Below are 20556 nucleotides of genomic sequence, written 5' to 3' on the forward strand. Positions count from 1 at the left end.
ATATAGGTGATTAAAATATTTAATATTCTCAAGTGTAGAAGGAAGGTTTATTTTTCTTCCATAGATATATGTATATGAAGAAGAAAGAACACTTTATCTAAATATATAGTTAATTGGGATGCAGCTAGAGCATCAACAATATCAACAACAAAAACAAGATTTGTAAATCATCTGAAATAAAGGTCACATTTTGCTTATAGGAGAGTTCCTCAGATCCTTAAAAATCAGAACCTATGTCTACAACATTTTATTTAGGCGTTTTATCGTTTCAAATGAGCTTGTGTTGAATTGTGTTGGCTATGTCCTAATAAAATTTGCTGTTTAAAAAAATGAATAAACCACATACTCAGTTTTAACAAGTTAATACTTCACTTCCCAACTTTAAAAGAGTAAAAAAAAGATTGGAGTTGCTGAAAGAAGATACATTGAGAGAAGTTAGGTTCAACAGGTGATAGCCTGAGAGCAAAGCAGCAAACCAAAATCATGATAAGAATTAAGCATAAAAATTAAAAAATCATGGTAGTTTGGAGGTTATTATAGGGACAACCTTTTACATCTTAGTTCCTGAGAAATTGACCATAGTAATGTAAATACTTATGAATGTGTATACATATATGAGTTTATGTTCATTCACTTTATTAAAACATACTTAATTGTCATTATAACAGTCAAGGAACATATATTTTGTATGTTAAGTTTCAGAAATATGAGGGTAAGTCAAAAATTACCCTCACTCCAGGTATATTAAAACTTCTGTTGGCTGCACTGTCTTATCAGTGCTTTCTGTTCAAGGCTACTGGCTCCCCAGTCACTGCTGTGCAGGTGTGAATGTGTTACATCAGTTCATTTGTAACTGCAGTGTGAGCAAAAATGGATGCCTCACTTGTGATTTGCACGAAAGAAGAGCAGTGTGCAGTGATTCATTTTTTGTGGTCTGAGGGTGTACCTGGTGCCATTGTTTATCAAAGACTTTGTGCACAGTGTGGAGAAAGTGTTTTGTCGCGAAGAAGTGTGTATGAATGGTTAGAGAAATTCAAGGAAGGTCGCACAAGTTTTAGACATCAAGAAGGAGCCACTTTCACTTCTGATGGAAGCTTATTGACAGAAGAGCAAAGGGTATTGAAAAGCAAGGAGATTATGGCGAAAAATAATGTATTTGTCTTTTCTAAAAGTTAATTAAAATAAATTCTACAGCCAGAGTGCAGATAATTTTTGACTTACCCACGTAGTATGTAGTATAGTTCCAACGTCAAATTTATTGAAATATAATTTATATACACTAAATCCACCAGTTTTAAGTGAACAGTTAAGTGAGTTTTGACAAATGTTAACCATTAAGAACTAAAAATTTTTTTTTACTCCAGAAAGTTGTCTCATTCTCTTTTGTAGTCATTCCCCAACACCTCCACTCCTGTCCCCAGGCAGCTATGATTTACTTTCTGACATTAAAGATTAGTTTTGCCTTTTCTGGAATTTTGTATGAAATCAAAGGGTACACAGCATGTACGCATTTGTATTTGGCTTTTTTCCCTCTGTGTAATAACCGAGATTTATCTATGTTGTGTTTATTAATACTTTTCCTTTTTATTGTTGACTAACATTCCATTGAATGAATATACCACAGTTTATCTTTTTACCTGTTTTTGGATATTGGGTTGCTTGAGTTTTTGGTTTCTGTGAATGAAGCTGCTGTTAACATTCAGGTACCAGGTTTCCACTCCTTTTGGGTATAAATATCTGGGGGTGTAATTGCTAAGTGTTAAGGCAGGTATATAACTTTATAAGAACTTGCCAAACTTATTTTCCAAAATGGCTGTACCATTTAACATTTTCATCAGTAATGTTTGAGTATTCCATTGCTTTACATAGTTACCAACTTTTGATATTATTAGTCCTTTTAATTTTAACAATTCTAGTGGGTATATAGTTGTAATATGTTTTAAAATATTTATTTCCCAAATAGCTAAAATTAAGGAAAAGTTTAGAGTTGGATAGTGATAAGCTTTGTATTTTCCATAAAGTTTGATAATCTAGAATAATTCTTTTTTTCTAAAACTTTTATATAATTGAGATTTCAAAACTGTAAAATTACATCACATACCTTTCAGCTCCATTGTAATCTCCAATTAAGAGTAATAGGAAGTTTCAACTGTTTGATAGAACATCAGATTATTTGGTATTTCTTTTGTTTTCAAGTTAATGTAATCCAAATTTTACCTATAAAACTTACGTATTTAAATAGGGATATATATTTTTAGGGGAAAAATGTATTCTAATGATAATGAAAAAATATTCTAATGATAGTGATAGCCGTCATTTATTGAGTACCAGTTATATGCCAGGCATCATGCTAAGGGCTTTATATATAAAATCTCATTTAATTCTTACAAAGTGAGATATGTATCCATTTTATAAGGGAGGTAATTAGGGCACTGAGAAGGATGAATTTCATAAGGTTAAAAAATACTTGAATCAATAGATTGATAAAAGAACAAGTGAATTAGAAGAAAAAAGATTTTAGACTCTTAAAACTTAGCTTTGATCACATTGGATTATTGAAAAATGAAAATATTTACTTCAGAGAACTGACTGGCCATTAGATTTTTTTATAGAAAGTTGTAATTTAACTTTTTGTCCTTTCTAGTAATTTTTTTGCCTTACAATATAAAATTTAGTTACTAATTTTGTAACTAGTTTGCTACTAGTGTAGAATTAATTTACTCTCAAGTATATGACCTCATAAAGATTTAGTAACAAATTTATTTTGTTATGCTGAATAAGAAAAAAGTTGCATATAATCCAGTTTTAACACAGTATCCAGTGTGTGAATGATTTAATGAAATATTTGAACCTTTTGTTTTGTTTTGTCTTGTTTTGTTCTCAGGAAGGTTATGTTCAAAAGAAGAAGGAACTATGGGGAATCTGTATCTTTATTGCAGCAGTTGACCTAGATGAGATGCCATTCACCTTCACTGAGCTGCAGAAAAACATAGAAACCAGGTAAAATTTCTTATATTAATAAAGACCTCTGCCATTAAAGAAAACTATTTCTGAACTATCATTTGAATAGACTTTAGGGAATTAGTGGGAAATGCTAAAATTAAATAAAACATAAAAAACTTAGGTCAACTAGTGAACTCTCATTCTCCACTGGGGCCCTTAATAAAGTGTATTTATGTTGCACTTTCTTAAAAATGTAGCAGTTTGTGTCCTGGGAAAATTTCCATTGTGTCTCTCACTATCTGTAAACTTTCTTAACTGTAGCTGTTGATAAAGTGGACAAAAAAAGCAAAGATTTATGAAGTAAGCTTAATATATATTAAAACCTTTGTAAAAGTAGTGTGAGCCTATCTTAAAGGAATTTAGTTGATATATTAAAGTTTGATTATTTAATATAATAGATATTATATATGTTTTGAGACTGTATGTTCAGTTGAGTAACTGTTATAATACTTGTCCCTGTAGTTACTTAATTAATGTCTGTATTGAGTTTATAAGCCTAATAAGAAGAGTTTACTAATTGTTTCCAACAAGTTAAGAGAAGCCTTCTGGGACTTCCAGTCATTTCTCTTGTAGTTTATTTATGAAATGTAACAGTAAATAATTTTACCAAAAAGATACTAGTATTTGTTTTTTCTTGGATAAAGCCATCTAGAGTTAAACATAATTGGTGTTTTGTGTAAATGAGGTAAATTAAATTGTTGCATATTTTAGTAACTCTTTTCCTTATCACCTCTAAATAAAATGTGTAAACAAAGGCCTTGTATGTTCATATTTAACTTATTGAATTAGAATTGGTTTACCTCTCAGAGATTTAACAGTTTAACTTTATTAGACAAATCACTAAATCAAAATAGTTTTTGTATAGCTGAAAAATAATTTAAATATAGCGGTCAGTTTTTACCTTGATTTATTCATTTATTCAGCAAATGTTTTCATGACCTCAGAGTATTAAAAAGAGGAGGAATGTTTGGGTTAAGAGAGACTGGGTTTATTTTACAAGGTGCATAAAATAGAGCAGATTGCTTATCCTCTTTAAGTCTCGGGTTCCTTTCCTTTCCTGTGAAATAAAAATTATTAGCTACTTTATAGAATTATGAGAATTAAATAACTTAGAATGAGTAGAGAAGTAAATAGTTCTTGAGTCAATGCCTGTAACAACATAGGCACTGATGAAGCCTTGATCTTTTTTCTGTAGACTCCTCCCATTACCCCCCAACCCCCTCGCCCCAGAAAAAAAAAGGGGGAAGGAAACAAAACTTATCAACTGCTAGGCACTATGTTACTCTACTAGGTTGTATTGATATAGAGGTGAGATATAGTCTCTGACCTCAAGAAACTCATCCAGCAGGGAAGGTAAAATTAAACAGATGACTGCAATACAGTGTTAGATAGCTGTCCATAGACTACTAAATAAATATGACAGAAAGGCTATTATATCTTTTATCTATAAGATGAAAGAATTTTCCTGGTAAAGTTTTCCCTAAACTTTTCCTCTGAGTATTCATAGAGCAACTCTGATTTATAAAATGGGCATATCATAAATAACATTACTACAAAAAACATAGTAATGTGTTCGGTACAACTTTTTCTTAGGGCATCTCTCAGTGTTCTGATAACTATCCAGAAATTTTGTCTAAACCACTGTATCTTTTTTTATTTTATTTTATTTTATTTTATTTTATTTTATTTATTTTTTGGCTGTGATGAGTCTTTGTTGCTGTGCATGGGCTTTCTCTAGTTGTGGTGAATGGGGGCTACTCTTCATTGTGGTACACAGCCTTCTCATTGCAGTGGCTTCTCTTGTTGTAAGGCATGGGCTCTAGGTGTGCAGGCTTCAGTAGTTGTGGTGTGTGGGCTCAGTAGTTGTGGCTCATGGGCTCTAGAGCGCAGGCTCAGTAGTTGTGGCACACGGGCTTAGTTGCTCCGTGGCATGTGGGATCTTCCTGGACCAGGGATTGAACCCATGTCTCCTGCATTGGCAGGCGGATTCTTAACCACTGTGCCACCAGGGAAGTCCCTAAACCACTGCTTCTTATACATACTCTGGTGAAGGGCTAGTTTCTTTTCATTCCAATATGTCATAGACTGATATTTTAAAAATATATAATATAAATTAATTACTAGGAAAATGAAACAAAAATCATATTAAACACAGGACCAAATTTATTATTAGATTCAGCAGGTATTAAGATTAGTGTCAGATTGCCATAAAATTTTTTAAGTGTTTACTCTCAATTTCTGTACTTAATTGTGAACTGGTAAACAGTTTATAGACCATTATCAATCCATGGAGCACTGCTCCTAGAATATGTAGTTATCTACAGATCTGTGTGTCTTAATTATGGCTTTTTATGCCTGTCGGGCTGCCTGCCTTCCCTCTCACCTGCTTGCTTTCACTTCTCTGCTTCAGAGGAGGACTACGGAAGGAATAGAGCCTCACTTAAGTTACCCCTAGAAAAAGGTGGCTTTGTAGTAATAATTCACAGTTTTCATTGGTGCTCCATGGATAGGAGTTGCCATATATCTCAAAACTGGAAGTGAGAGTGATTCTTGAATAAAAGCTGTCCTAAGGTTGATTTCTTTTTCTCAGCACGGTAGCTCCATTCATTTTCTTTTCTAAGCAGCGTCGTGATTATCTACTCTTTATCATTTCTATTCCTCCTTTATTTGCTTTTCCACAAAGCTCATCATGGCTGCCCCAATCCCTTCTGTATCATGGAACTTTTCATAACCTTCTTTTGTGTTCTGTGCCCTCTGCTAATTAGCTGAGGCTTTTGTTTTTTCAGTTCCCAACATAAATGTCTGAGTGGGACAGCCCCGTTTTTGGAATGAAGCCTATAACTCATTGGTTGCCGGACAGCCAATGGATGGGTCTGGTGACTACCCTGTAGTTCAGTTAGCTGCTTTGGTATAATTCCTTAGACACACTTGATTAGAAGTGAGTATGTGAGGTGCAGTTGATGATTGCTATCTGTAGTGCCCTATTTTTCAGAAGTCAAAAATGTATGTATTGATGTTTCAAATAGGTTAATTTTTATAGAAAGCAATAAAGAATGATTTGAAGTTATTATTTAAACAACTTAAAAATTTTAGTCAGTTTTCCTTTACGCTTCCCCAATAATTCAGTCCTAAAACCACTGGTGGGATGAAGAAAATAGGTGTGTGGATCTGTGGTGGGGATTAGGGAGAGAAGGATTTTAGAGCCAAAGTGTGATGAGGAGGTGATCTGCAGTGGGTGGGGGGGGGCACTTCTTGACATGGGCTGCTTGGTGTGCAATGTTGGTGATCCAGCAGGGTGTGTGGGCAGCTGGTATAGGGAGTTATGGCACATATGAGGTAAGAGCAGTCTGGGGTAAGGAGTCAGCCCTACTAGAGTGAGAACAGTATCCATGTGGAGGGGTGAGGGCAGTCCAGGATGGGGGAGTCAGTCTGAGCCAGAGAGGAGAGTGCCCATGTGGAGAGTGGGTAGCTTGGTAATTATATACAGGGGGATTGATAAAATGAGTAAATTAAAGAGAAGTGGATCCCAGGTTTCTCACTGTCAAAGAAGAGTTATAAATTTGAAAAGGGAAATATTGGAATGAACCGTGTAGTTTTTGTGTTGGAATTGGATAAATGGATGTGAACTTGATTTTTTAAAACATGTAGTTAGACATAGAAATAAATATGTCTGTAATAACCGTTGTTTTTTCTGTATTCTTGAGGATAAATAGATGTAGGCATAGGTGTGTAGATAAAGGGGTAAAGGTTGAAGATTTGTTGATTTTTTTCCTCTTTAAGTTCTATTAAAATAGAAAAACGAATTCCTTCCAAAGGCTATGTAATACTGATTTGGTATAGAGCTAACATGTCTTTTAAATTGAAATGTCTATGCTTTGAAAATGAAACAAAATGAATTTTTAAAGTTGTGGATTCATTTTTTCTATTCTTTCCTTTGTAGTGTCTGTAAATTCTTTGACTTACTAAAAGAAATTGATACCAGTACCAAAGTTGATAATGTTATGTCAAGACTGTTGAAGAAGTATGATGTGTTGTGTGCACTCTACAGCAAATTAGAAAGGTAAAGTACAGATTTTAATAGGATTACACTTTTTCATATCATTGTTCATGATTAGCTTCCATCAGGGAACTGTTACATACTTAGTAAAGTTATTAAGTATTACACCTTAGATTTGTCCCCTTAATATTCTTAACTTACGTGTCCAATCATATGCATTCTGAATGTTTCTTCCAAAACTACTTGTTTTACTCATGTTTCTCATTTTTATTTTTTAAACAAACTTAAAGCTTAGTTTCCACTTTAGCCTTCTCTGCCTGAAGACCTGTAATTCTGAATGGAAGGGTGACCTAACTGTAACATTCTTCCTAATGGTGATACTATGTTTAGAAAAAAAAGTATGTTGTCAGTGGAGGGTGTATGTGACCTGTAGTATCAAGCTATGACTTGTATTCTCCATGGTGGTTTTTAAGTAGTCGTTCTTTTGTGGAATATCCTTTAAGAAACTTCAGGCTATCAGCTGTTTTATTCCATATAAATTAAGAAACTACAACAAGCATTAATGAAGTGACTGTTAGTACCCACCATGTGTTAGATGCTAGGGTTGTGAAATCATGTTACTATGATCATCAATTAACTTATAGTAAATAAATTATATTTTTTAATAAAAATAAATGCAGTAATCGTTTGATGCTCTATTGTAGAGGATTATTTGTAAGAAGTAGCAATTATGTAGTGGGCAAAATACTGTGTATGTTTAAGGGTAAGAAGAATAATTATGGGGTGAAAAAACCATAGAAGAAGGCAATGTCTGAGTAGAGTTTAAAGGATAGATAGAAACTCAGCAAGCAAAATATGTGGAGACTGGGAGTGAGCATCCTAGGCAGAGTGATCAGCATGTGTACAAAGCCAAAGCAGTACCATAAAGTATTTTGATATTGCTGATGGCTAAAAGGTAGGAGGGGATTAGATTGACAGTGAACTTGGACTTCGCCCAGCAGGTGTTGGAGTCATAGATTTTAAGCTAGGGAGTGACATAGTCAGATTTGGCCTTTCAAAGGTCACTCGGGTCTTTGCAAAAGGGATTTGGAATTTTTATTGAGTTATATGAGATAATTTAGTATTTATTGGTCTTGAAGTGGAGCAGTAGGATTTTTTCTCTCTTGTATGTACCATCTTTTGAAGAGCAGCTGGGAAAATTAACTGTGATACCAAAACCTATTTATTTCAGGGTACACTATATGTATGTATATGGCAATGTGCTGTAGTGATTATAATTTTTAAAAAACTAAACATATCTAGGTATTAATAATAATTTTGTCATTTATTAACTGTGTGAGCTAGGGAAACATACTTAACATCTCTAAACCTCAATTTCAATCCGTAAAGTATACCTAATTACTCCTTGCAGAGTAATTGTATGAAGTAAGATAATGTTCCTGGTTAGCTCACATTCTAGCATGTGCTAAATGCTAAATAAACAGTAGCTTTTAAAGCTATTATTAACTACATTAGTGCTGTCACTAGAAATATTATATGTATATTATATATATAAATAATATATATATTTTATATTTATAGAAATGTTATATATATATTTTATACATAAATAATATTTTTATATTTATAGAAATATAAAAATGCAAGCCATATATTTTAAATATTCTAGTAGTTGCTTGACAAGTAAAAAAAAAAGTGAAATCAATTTTAACATTTTATTTAACTCATATATCCCCAGATACCAACTTTCAGTAGGTATTGTTCACACATAAATTTATATACAGATGTTCATGGCAGCATTATTTATAATAGCCAAAAAAGTGGAAACACCCCAAATGTCCCATCAGCTGATGAATGGATAAACAAAATGTGATCTGTCCATATGGAAGAATATTGTTCAGCCATAAAAGGGAATAAAGTACTGCTATATGCTACAATATGGATGAACCTTGAAAACATTAAGCTAAGTGAAAGATACCAGACACAAAAGGCCACATATTTCATCCAGAACAGGCACATCCATGAGATGGAAGGTGGGTTAGTGATTGCTAGGGAATGGGAAGTGAAGGGAATGAGGAGTATCTGTTAAAAGATGTGGGATTTCTTTTTGGGGTGATGGAAATTTTAGATAGTGGTGATGATTACATAGCAAAATGAATATGCTAAAAACTACTGAATTTATACACTTTAAAATGATGAATTTTTTGTTATGTGAATTATATTTCAATAGGAAAACATGAAACCAATAAAGAAGTTTTACATTCTTTTTCTCCTACTAGGTATTTTTGAATATTTTGTTGTGTAATTTACATTTACAGCACAACTTCGTTTGTACTAGCCAAAAATGTTTCAGGTGTTCAGTAGCCATAGGAGCTTGTGGTTACCATATTAGCACAGATTTGTGTTGAATGTCATTATCTTTACTGTATGATAACGTCCTATTCTGAGTTACATTAAATTACAAAATGGTATAAAACAATGCATCTGACATTAAACATATTTTCTATAATTATAAAAATGCCCTCTTGATTACATCTACTTTTTTTTTATATAAAATAGTTTTCTCTATGTAATTTTTGATCTACATATTTTTTGTGACTGGCTTCTTTCACTTAGCATTTTTCATGGTTCATCCTTGTGGAAGCATGTTTCGATACTTCATTACTATTATTATGGAATAATATTCCATTGTATGGCTATACATTTTATTTATCCATTCATCTATTTATAGACATTTGGGTTGTATGTCTTTTAAAGTAGTTGACAGTATAAAGGAGAGCAAGTGTGTATTTATAGAGTTTGTTATATTAACTTTCTTACATATCATTTCTTCTTCTCTTCATTTGTTTCCATGGATTTGATTTATCATCTTGTGTCATGTGTTTACTCCAATATAGCTTTGATCCTACGCACCTCTTTGTGCTGCTGTTGTCAAATACATTACATTTTGTATGTTATAGGCCCAAGAATACAATATATACATATTGTTATGCAATTGTGTTTTATATCAATTAGGAGAAGAAAGGAGAAGAAATATGTAATTATACCATCTTTCATAATAACATAATTACCTTTACCAGTGCTCTTTGTTTTTTCATGTGGATATGAATTACTGTCTTGGGTCATTTGTTTTCAGCCTGAACTTCTTTTATGATTTTTTTATGTTTGCCATTCTTTGATTTTGTTTGAGATTATCTATTTCACCATTACTTTAGAAAGATAGTTTAGCTGTATATATAGTTTAGCTTGGTTGACATTTTTTTTCTTTCTTTGAGTATGTAATCCCACCGCCTTCTGATCTTAATTGCTTCTGTTGAGAAGTCACCTGTTATTATTGGGTTCCCTTTTATGTGATGGATCATTTTTCTCTTGCTGCTTTCAGGATTTTCTCTTTGTCTTTCAACATTTATATCATGATATATCTAGGTGTGAAGCTCTTTACATTTATTCAACTTGGAGTTTGTGTTTTTTGAATGTGTAGACTTGGGAGTTTTCAGCCATTATTTTTTAAAATATTTTTTCTCTCTCTCTCCCCCTTCTTTTCTGGTACTCACATTACACACATATATTGATGTATTATTTGGTGTCCCACATTTCTGTGAGCCTCTTCATTTTTCTTTTTCTTTTATCTTTTTGTTCTTCAGACCACACAGTCTCTTTTAATGTGTCTTCAAGTTTAGTGATTCTTTCTTCTGCCAGCTCAGATCTACTTTTGAGTCCCTCTAGTGAATTTTTAATTTTGGTTATTACACTTTTCAACTCAAATTGCCATTTGGTTCTTTTAAAATAATTTATATAAGTTTATTGATAGTCCTCTATTGGGTGAGACATTGTCAGCATACCTTTTTTCTTCTTTAAGCATGATTTTTTTTAGTTGTTTGAACATATTTATAATAGCTGTCTTTAAAGTGTTAAGTCTGATGCTTTGATTCTCTTAAATATAATTTCTGTTGTCTGCTTTTTTCCCTAGGTAGAGGTCATGCTTTCCTGCTTCTTTGCATATTTCGTATTTATTTTTGAAAACTGGATATTTTTGATAACATTTTAGTAATTCTGGGAGCTGATTCTTTTCTCTCCTGGGGCTTGCTGCTGTTGCTGTTGTCTTTGTTATTTGTTTAGTGGCTTAGCTGTACAATTTCAGTGAAATCTTTTTCTCGCACAGTGTGTAGCCTCTGATCTTGCTTCTTAGTGTAGCCTTGGACAGGTGCACAGTCACTCTGAGCTGACAGTGGTATAAGCTGGGTGCTCTTTGACTATCTCTTCCCCTGTTATCAAGCTAACTGCCTCTGCTGATATCACACCTAGTTGTTACCTCTCACTAATTGCTGACTAATTGCTTTATTGTTTTGGACAATGCTTCAGGTCACAGATTGCTTTATAGTTGAATCCAATTAAATTTGGCTCCCTCTGCAGGAGTAGTATTTTAGGCTAGCCTTGAGGCCTATTTTGATACCAGGAGCAGCTGTTTCTTTCCCTGGTTCTCTCCTAGATGATCTAGGATTTAGCTTTTTGCTCTCATACGATCTGTTTCTTTCCCTGGTTCTCTCCTAGATGATCTAGGATTTAGCTTTTTGCTCTCATACGATCTGTTGGCTTTCTCTTACTTGCTTCCACAGAAATCTGTATTGCTTTCAGCAGTACTCTTATTCTTGAGCATTCCCACACTCCATTCCAGATGAATCCCTTTGGGGAGAGCTCAAGGCTTTGTGTTCTTAGGGCCTGCCTCTCCCCTAGGTGCCACTCTGTGCCACTGCTTGGGAGGTCAAGTTGGGGACAATCTCTTTTCTTGGAGTGGTACTTCAGCTTTAAGAGTAGGGCACTGAGGCGATAGCCCCTGGTCTTCCCAGATTGCCTTTCTTGGCTGGAACTTCTGTCCTCTGAGCCAGCTGGGACAAGACAAGTCAGTATTTTTGATCTGCTCTGTGCTGGTAGTAAAACTTTACCCCATGATCGGGGGCTAAGTGGAGGACAGGAGCCCCAGACCTCTCAGCTCCTCATGCTTGGGATAGACCTTCTGCAACACAGCTGGGGGCAATGAGAAATGCTTGTAGCTTGCTCTTCCCAGAGAGGGAGTTCTAGGCTGGGAGCTGGAGAGAGAAGAGTCCTATGTCTTGGCCACACCTGCCAGGGGTAGAGCATTGTTATGCTGAGCTGGAGAGGAGGAGGAAATGAGTTTTGCTTTGAATTCTACAGACTGTCATTGCTCTTACCAAGATTTAGTAGATTTTCTTGAAGAAATATTTCCTTTTTTTGTTGTATACCCTTAGGAAAATTTGCAGAGACTTTAAATGGTTTTTTTTAAAATAGTTTTACCAATTATAGTTATTATATTAGGAAACAGGTCTGCAGAGAACCTTATTACACCATTCCAGAAGTCATTGTCCTCAATAGGTAGGTTTTATACAGTGAGTTCCCTACATATGAATGAGTTCCATTCCAAGAGCATGTTCATAAGTCCAATTTGTTCGTAAAATCCAACAGAGTTAGCCCAGATACCCAACTAACATGATCAGCTATGTGGTACTCTACTGTAATAGGTTTATAATACTTTTCACACAAATAGTACATAAAAAGCAAACACACAAAAAAAGACATTTTTAATCTTACAGTATAGTACCTTGAAAAGTACAGTAGTACCAGCTATGTCACTGCTGCTTCTATACTTGCTTTCAGACATCCTGGGCTTGAAATAAAGGCACTGTACTACTGTACTCCATACAGTACTGTACAGTAAAATACACAAAAGCACAACCACTCGTGGAGGATGCATGCATGTGACAGTGTACACCAGATATGTGAACTTACTTACATGATGGGATGTGCAAACGCACATTCACATCTTTAAAAGTTTGCAACTTGTAAGTTCTTATGTAGGGGACTTACTGTAATACTTTTCAGTTGTGTATTTCAGTGAGACTATTAGTTAAATAAGCTTTTATGACCTGATCTGAGATTCTGAACAGATCAAGATTCAATTACAGGACTTCCTAGCTGGCACAGTGGTAAAGAAACCACCTGCCAATGCGGGGGACACAGGTTCGAGCCCTGCCCTGGGAAGATTCCACATGCCACGGAGCAACTAAGCCCATGCGCCACAACTATTGAGCCTGTGCTCTAGAGCCCGTGAGCCACAACTACTGAGCCCATGTGCCGCAACTGTTGAAGCCCACATGCCTAGGGCCTGTGCTTCACAACAAGAGAAGCCTCTACAATGAGAAGCCTGCGCACCACAATGAAGAGTAGCCTCTGCTCGCAGCAGCTAGAGAAAGCCCGTGTGCAGCAATGAAGACCCAACACAGCCAATAAATAAATAAATAAATAAATAAATAAATTTATTAAAAAAAAGATTCAATTACAGAATGTATTCCAAGTTACAAATGTACATATAGAATCCAGTCCCTTTGTAATTAGATATTACAGTGATGTGTGAAATGTCATATATTTGGAAACATCTACTTTAACTTTGTCTTATAATGCTGTACTTGAAAAAAAAGTAACCTTTTTAAAATGGGATGAATAAAGCATGATAAAATTTATTTCTGAATTATGAAAAAATTTTAAAGTAACTTTTAAAAAAGCCATAATGTTAACATAGTTATTTTTTCCTTTCAGGACATGTGAACTTATATATTTGTCACAACCCAGCAGTTCGTAAGTACCTCAGAGCATGTTATTTTTCACTTTTGGGGGTTTCTTTTTAGAGACTTTTGTGAAATAATTCCAAACACGTTGATAGTTTCAGGGTTAGTTTGATTGATTATTCCATGCTACTTCATAAATTAAGGTCATAGATTTAAGGCCTATGCAGATTATTTATCTTTTCACAAAGAAAGTGGTATGAATTTTACCAACTCTGGGAAAATGCCAATTCATTGGCAAAATCTTTATTCAGAGTATATTATAAGCATTTTATTAACTCAGAGCATAACTTTTGAGTGAGAATAAACATGAACATCTATATTGAAATTTCCAAACAGTCTTTTTAAATGTATGATACATGTTCCAACAGTATACTGTTGTAAGAGCTCTAGAATTTTTCTTCGGAAATGGAATGAGTAGTATGTGAGATTTTCTGCCCCATTGAAGTAATAATGCTGAAGATGATACAAAGGGAAATTGTGTACTTATTAATTAACTCTATTAATCCCACTTGTTAATTCCAGTGAGTGAATGACAATGTTTATGAAGGCATAGTGTTAATTTGGTAAACTAGAGTCGCCCAAACCTCTATTTTTCTGCTTATAAAAAATTGATTTTAATTAGAAAACAGCAGAAAAGCATTAATTGGGAACCAAGTATATCATATTAAACCACTTTCTGTGCATATTTTTAGATTACAATAGAAGATATTCAACATTTTCTTTAAAAAAGGTATACTACTCTGTGGGAAAATGTGAATAACTTGATAAAAACACTAACTGAATTGAAACAAATTGAATTCATGTGTAAATTGTGCATTTAAAATGAACTGTATTCTATTATGTGATCAACTCTGGTCTGTAATTGTAAAAATTGAAAAAAAAAGAGTGTAGTTGGAAAACTGTCAGTGTGAGTTTTTTTTCTTCTTTCTATTTGTTTACTAGGATATCTACTGAAATAAATGCTTTGTTGGTGCTAAAAGTTTCTTGGATTACATTTTTACTAGCCAAAGGTAAAGTCATTATGTTTGTTACATACTAATGTGTCAGATGTAATAATAATTCTTTTGAGTAATAAGCTCAAAATTTTATTTCTATTTAATGTTTTTCTTCCTGGCCACCCCCCCACCCCCCCAATTCTTTGTGTGACTTTTTAACTGTCAGCAAGTTCTTGTAATTCTGATACTGGAGGCAACCTTGAAAATGTCTCATTTCATTTCTTTTTCTAATATTTTTCATTCTTGCCTGCTTTTAAGAATAATGTTACTTTTTTTTAAGCTCTTTATTGGAATATAATTGCTTTACACTGTTGTGCCAGTTTTTGCTGTACAACAAAGTGAATGTTACTGTTTTTATAAAAATGATATATATTCATGATCAAGAATTCAAATAATACAGCAAAATGCAAGGAAAAATGTAGAAAAATTAACCAAAACCCACCTAGAAATAATCATCATTAAAATTATATGGTTGTTTGCACAAAAATATATCTGGAGTAACATTCTGACTAAAAAGGTGGGTGGATGAGTGCACTTGCAAACATATATAAGTTTCTAAAAATAGTATCATTATTGTGCTATGTTTAAAATATAAAAATTTACTCAAATTTTATAGAAGATAAACAAGAGAAATGGAAGGAATTGCTTAAATTTATATAAATGTTTTGTCTTAAGCAGTATTATTTCCTAAAATATTTCTCCAAGATTATGAAAAAGCATTTTGAAAACATTAAAAGGTTAGAATCTTTATTTTATTTAACTTTGTGTTTTGAGTTAAAGCAATATATGTTAATCTGCTCTGAAGGAAAAGAATTCTCACTCTTCCTCTCACCCCCCATGCCCTACTTTCAGATTTGCTTATTTTTTGTTTTCATTACATTATCAAAGATTATAATATTTACATTCTGTTCTGTAATTATAATTATCACAGTTGGCTTTGTCTCATTTCTGTATTTAAAATGGATTCTAAGCTTATTGTCACTCCTGTGTCATAGCTTCTCCATTTCTGAGTTCTTTATTTTGGTCTATCCTTAGCTGACTAGATTTTACCATGAAGGAGTTTTTCAAAAAAGGCTTTTGGGCACCGTGTTTTCTGCAATTGGCATGTTTATGAATCATGTCCATGGTCTTTAGACCTGAAGGACAACTTGGTTGAATATTCTATTTTTGCATCGTGTTTTTTTTTCCTCAGGACACTATTTTCTGGAATTGAACATTGCTGTCGAGAAATCTGGGACTGAATTTCTCCCACTCATTTTCTTCCTTGAATATTTGAAGAATTCCTTTTTTTAAAATTTGAGATTTAATACTTTAACCAGAAAGTTTCTATTCCTTCAGTATTGGGATTATTAGTGGTTTAGCAGTCAGATACCAGTAAGATAGAAAATGAAACAAACTAAACTTCTCTTTTAAAAGTATTGCACAACATAGAGCCATAAGCAAATATGTTATAGCCATATGATTTGTATATTTTGTGTAGCTACACTGTTCTTTTCTTAGGTGTTTATTATATGCATTAATTCCCTTATATACAGTTCTTTATAATAAATATATAGCTCTTTAGTTGTATATTTATTATATAAACTTTTAGGATTTTATGCTAATTACTTTATAGATGACTTTACAGTTATATACTAATTTTATTGTTTCTTAGTTGCTTTGGTTATTAATATTTTGGAGGGAGTTGAAAATATATGAGGTTTCATTAATAAATAGAATTGAAGTTTAGCATGTATCATTCTTCAAAATGATTTTCAGAGGTAATAAATTTTATAACTCTTACCAAAACTGGAAGTGAGTTTAAAGAAGGAAAAATCAAAATAAATTTAGACGTAGGAACTGAATTATTATAATAACACCTAAATGTAAAATTCTCATGGTGGACTTCATTTATAATTTTATAACTTTATATATTTTTATATGTTGCAAATCTGACTGAATTTTTACAAAAAAAAAAGATCTTTAACGTGCTTCTAGTGATTGTTGAATAAATGAGTATATGGATACAGCCATACCCATAATTTTCCCTGACTTAAAGACCTCAATCCTCTACCTTAAGATGTGGACCTTTTTTGTTTTCAGGGAAAGTTTTACAAATGGAAGATGATCTGGTGATCTCATTTCAGTTAATGCTATGTGTCCTTGACTATTTTATCAAACTCTCACCTCCTGCATTGCTCAAAGAACCATATAGTAAGTATTTTAAGTAATTTATGCCCTTCCTACTTCATCATTCAACAGTAGTTTATGGACTTTTGCTAGATCCAAAACATGGTTCTAGAGCCAAGGGAATAATAAAAAAGAAATTAGACATTAGATTCTGCTCTCAAGTCGTATCAGATATAGAAGGAGGGATGAATAAGCAAATAATTAGAGTATATGGTTGAAAGTGGTCTGGGCCAAAATACAGCAAATACTATGGGAGTTTAGGAGATGAGAAAGTTTTCCCAGCTGGGAAAGACCAAGGAAGACCATAAAAAAGTGGTAGCATTTGAATTGAGTGTTGAAGGAATAGTTAGGGTTTGAGTGTTGTGGTAAGTTGGGGGATGGCATGCCCAGTAAAGAGAAAAGAGGCAAGGCACAGATATGAATGAAACTGCATGGCAAAGAGTAGCCCATTCTATATGAACAGATTAACTAAATTTTTATTGTTGGATGCTATAGTGATTATGTGACTGATTTTTTTATTTTTGCATATGAACTGTAATTGATACACTTCAGTGAGTGATGAGATGGGAAGTGTATTTAAATAAGAGCCATTGCTGAAATAATTAGATAGCATTAAGCAAAGACAAGTATGTTCCTCTTAGAATGGAATTGCTTCCTTTGGTGGCATGTAAAGGAGGATTTAAAATCACCTCTTACACTGCAGAAAACTGTAAACTTAACTAAGACTTAGCTGATTCCTTGCTCCTAAAATGACAACAGTACTAGTAATACTAAAAATGATAGGGGACAGATCAAAATGTGGAAGTCTCAAAGTGTTGTTGAAGTGGCTGAAAAGCGGAAGCCCAATTAATCTTCATGAACAGTAACTTCACAGAAAAATGAAGCAGAATTTTGAAAATGTGTTGAACACAGTTTGACAGAAAAGGTGGGTGGTTTAGCAGAAACCACGTGCAAAACAGAGGGAGAAAATAGAAAATAAATTTAAAAAACTTCTGGATCTTTAAAATTTTCCTTTATTTGTCTTTTCCTCACTTTTAAAAAATGTTATAATTTTAATAAGTTGTTATACAGTGTAACTTTAGGTTGACAGCCTTTGTTCTTTTGAATAATTCAAATGTACATTTAATTCTCTAAGTGCCATGTTAAAGAGAAATGAGGATAGGGTGTTGAATTGACTTGTAATTAGCTTTTTATTATGAAGAATTTCAGTGACCATAAAAGAAGAAAGTCGTATAATAAGCCTCCATGTGCTTATCACCTGCCCTCAATGTGTAACTTATAGTCAATCCATAGTCCTATCTACTGCCCAGTTCTACCAGCTGTATCATTTTGAAGCACTTTTTTGCATAACATTTCATCCTTATAAATTTCAGTATATATCTCTGAAAGATAGTCTTTTAAAAAAGCATAATGACAGTACCACTCTCACACCTAAAAATCAGTTAATAGTGTAATTCCACCAAATATCTAGTGTGTCCATGTTTTCAATTGTTTTATGAAAGTAATTTAAACAATTTTTTACATGTTGACTAAATCAGAATCTAAGTAAGAACTATACTTTGTGATTGGTTGATATGCTTTTAAGACTTAAAAAGTTCCTTTTCCACCTATCTTTCTCTTTTTTTTCTTGTAATTTTTTTTTTTTTTATTAAATAATCAGGTGGTCTGTTCTGTTGAGTTTTCCATGGTTTAATTTTTAGTGATTGCATCCTATGGTATAGTCTAACATGTTCCTCTGTCCTCTCAGTTTCTTGTAAATTGTTTGTTGGGCCTACAGGCAGTTAATACTTTTTATACTTAGTCATCTATAATGTCTTTAAAAGCTGAATTCACATTCAGTTTGAATTGAAAATGCTCAAAATAATCCAGGGGATTTTTTAAAAATCACAATTTAGTATCACATTATTATATTTGTATGCTTAATTTTTTAAAAGCATCATAATTCATTTGCTAAAACTTTAAAAATTATTTTTATCCTATATCTAGAAATTGAATCCATTAATACGTGTTTATTATTTTTAAGACTCTTTTAAGATAGAAAACATTTTTTCCCCTTGCAGACTAGTAGGATACACCTAAAATTAGTTTATATGTTGGCTATTTCCCTTGTGATTTTTCATATTTGTCTGTGGGATTTTAAGGTTTTTTTTGGGCTAGTTGGGGACAGAAGAGAATAGGGATGACAAAAACTATTACTAGTATATAATTTACATTAGATATTCAATAAATAGATTAAATTGTTAGCTTTTTAATGAAGCCTAATAAATAAAAGCAGAATGTTACCAAGATTATTTCTGACCTTCCGAGTTACAATTAGAATACTTCATTATTTTATACAATGGAATGTGCAATTGTTCTTATCTAATTTACCATTTTTACAGAAACAGCTGTAATACCTATTAATGGTTCACCTCGAACACCAAGGCGAGGTCAGAACAGGAGTGCACGGATAGCAAAACAACTAGAAAATGATACAAGAATTATTGAAGTTCTCTGTAAAGAACATGAATGTAATATAGATGAGGTAATTTAACTTCATGATTTCTTTAAAATAGTTAAAGTAGATTTAGATGTAAGTTCTTCCTAACAGTATATAATTCTTTTATGATGAGCTTGCTTTTTGTAATTAGTGCCAACTCTTTTGTAGTAGCAAAATATTTAGAAAAAGTTTAATTTTCATATTCAGTTACTTTAACCTTAAAGAGATTAGCTCCCTCACTTAGGAATCATTGAAATGTACATGATTAAGGCAGTAGTTTTCAAATGTATTTGTTCTTTGATTCCTCTGTGGTTACTGATACTCCTAATGTTTTCAAGTATCCTGCTAAGAAAACCCTAGTGTTTTGATTTAGTGATAAGTGATACCAACATTAAATTTCTGTTGCTATCACTTCTATAGTTACTTTTTTCCTAAATGTCACACCAGATGTTAATGACTGGTAGAGGATACATGAACACCCAGGAATTGCTTATCTTGTTAATAAAATCTGGAATGATAGAATTGGAAGGAATCTTATAAGTAATGTACTCAGCCTCTTTTTACTAATGAGTAAACAAGCTTCTAGAGACTGATAGCTGATTACTAACCAAGTCTGTGCTTTGGAACATCTGCTGCCAGTGCTTCTTTCACTGTGCCATGCTCTTTCTCTCATAGACGGTTGTATTGTCCACAGTTCACCACCACTAGAGAGCTGTGTGAAATGTTACATCTTTGAAATTTCTCTGTCAGCTCTGGGAATGGATTGGGGGTATAATCTCAAAAGATAGTTTAATAAGTGTTGGAATGATTTATCAAGATATCTGGGTTTTACCACTGAGGCTTTTGTTAATTTTAACAAATATGTAGATATCGACATATAGATGCATCAACTTTACATATATATTTACTTGTCTAGAATAGAAAAGTCTATTTTCTAGAATAACAAATTATCTTTGCTAAAAGCTGATAAATGTAGTTGAAATATTTTTTTTTTACTCTAGCCTGTTGCTCAGTCCCTGAAGATAATGAATAGGAATAAATGCAGTTTTCTAATTCCTGGTTGTTAATTCTCTGTATTGCAGAACTACTTATAAAATTGCATTTCAAAAATCAGGAGTAGATCATGTTTTTCCTTTTTATTTTAAATAATTCTTTCATAATTTAGAATGTAATAATGATTTGTAAAGTGTAGGTGGTTAATAGCTTTGGGGTAATTCATATTAATTATTTTGATGCTTCACTATTTACATATAACATTTATGGTCATATAAC

The 20556-nt window shown here is 32.9% G+C and overlaps 1 protein-coding gene across 3 annotated transcripts in view; it reads left to right on the plus strand.

The window, feature by feature from the left end:
- The window catches only part of RB1 (RB transcriptional corepressor 1), a 130873-nt gene that overhangs the window by 30798 nt on the left and 79519 nt on the right, over positions 1-20556 (plus strand). For all 3 annotated transcript variants that reach the window (XM_057707228.1, XM_057707225.1, XM_057707226.1), the window contains exons 3-8: positions 2885-3000; positions 6944-7063; positions 13613-13651; positions 14584-14651; positions 16719-16829; positions 19187-19329. In XM_057707228.1, the coding sequence (XP_057563211.1) occupies positions 2885-3000; positions 6944-7063; positions 13613-13651; positions 14584-14651; positions 16719-16829; positions 19187-19329 (597 nt within the window). The remainder of the gene's footprint in view (positions 1-2884; positions 3001-6943; positions 7064-13612; positions 13652-14583; positions 14652-16718; positions 16830-19186; positions 19330-20556) is intronic.

The sequence above is a fragment of the Hippopotamus amphibius genome, chromosome 14 (assembly GCF_030028045.1).
Source record: "Hippopotamus amphibius kiboko isolate mHipAmp2 chromosome 14, mHipAmp2.hap2, whole genome shotgun sequence".
NCBI lineage: Eukaryota > Metazoa > Chordata > Mammalia > Artiodactyla > Hippopotamidae > Hippopotamus > Hippopotamus amphibius.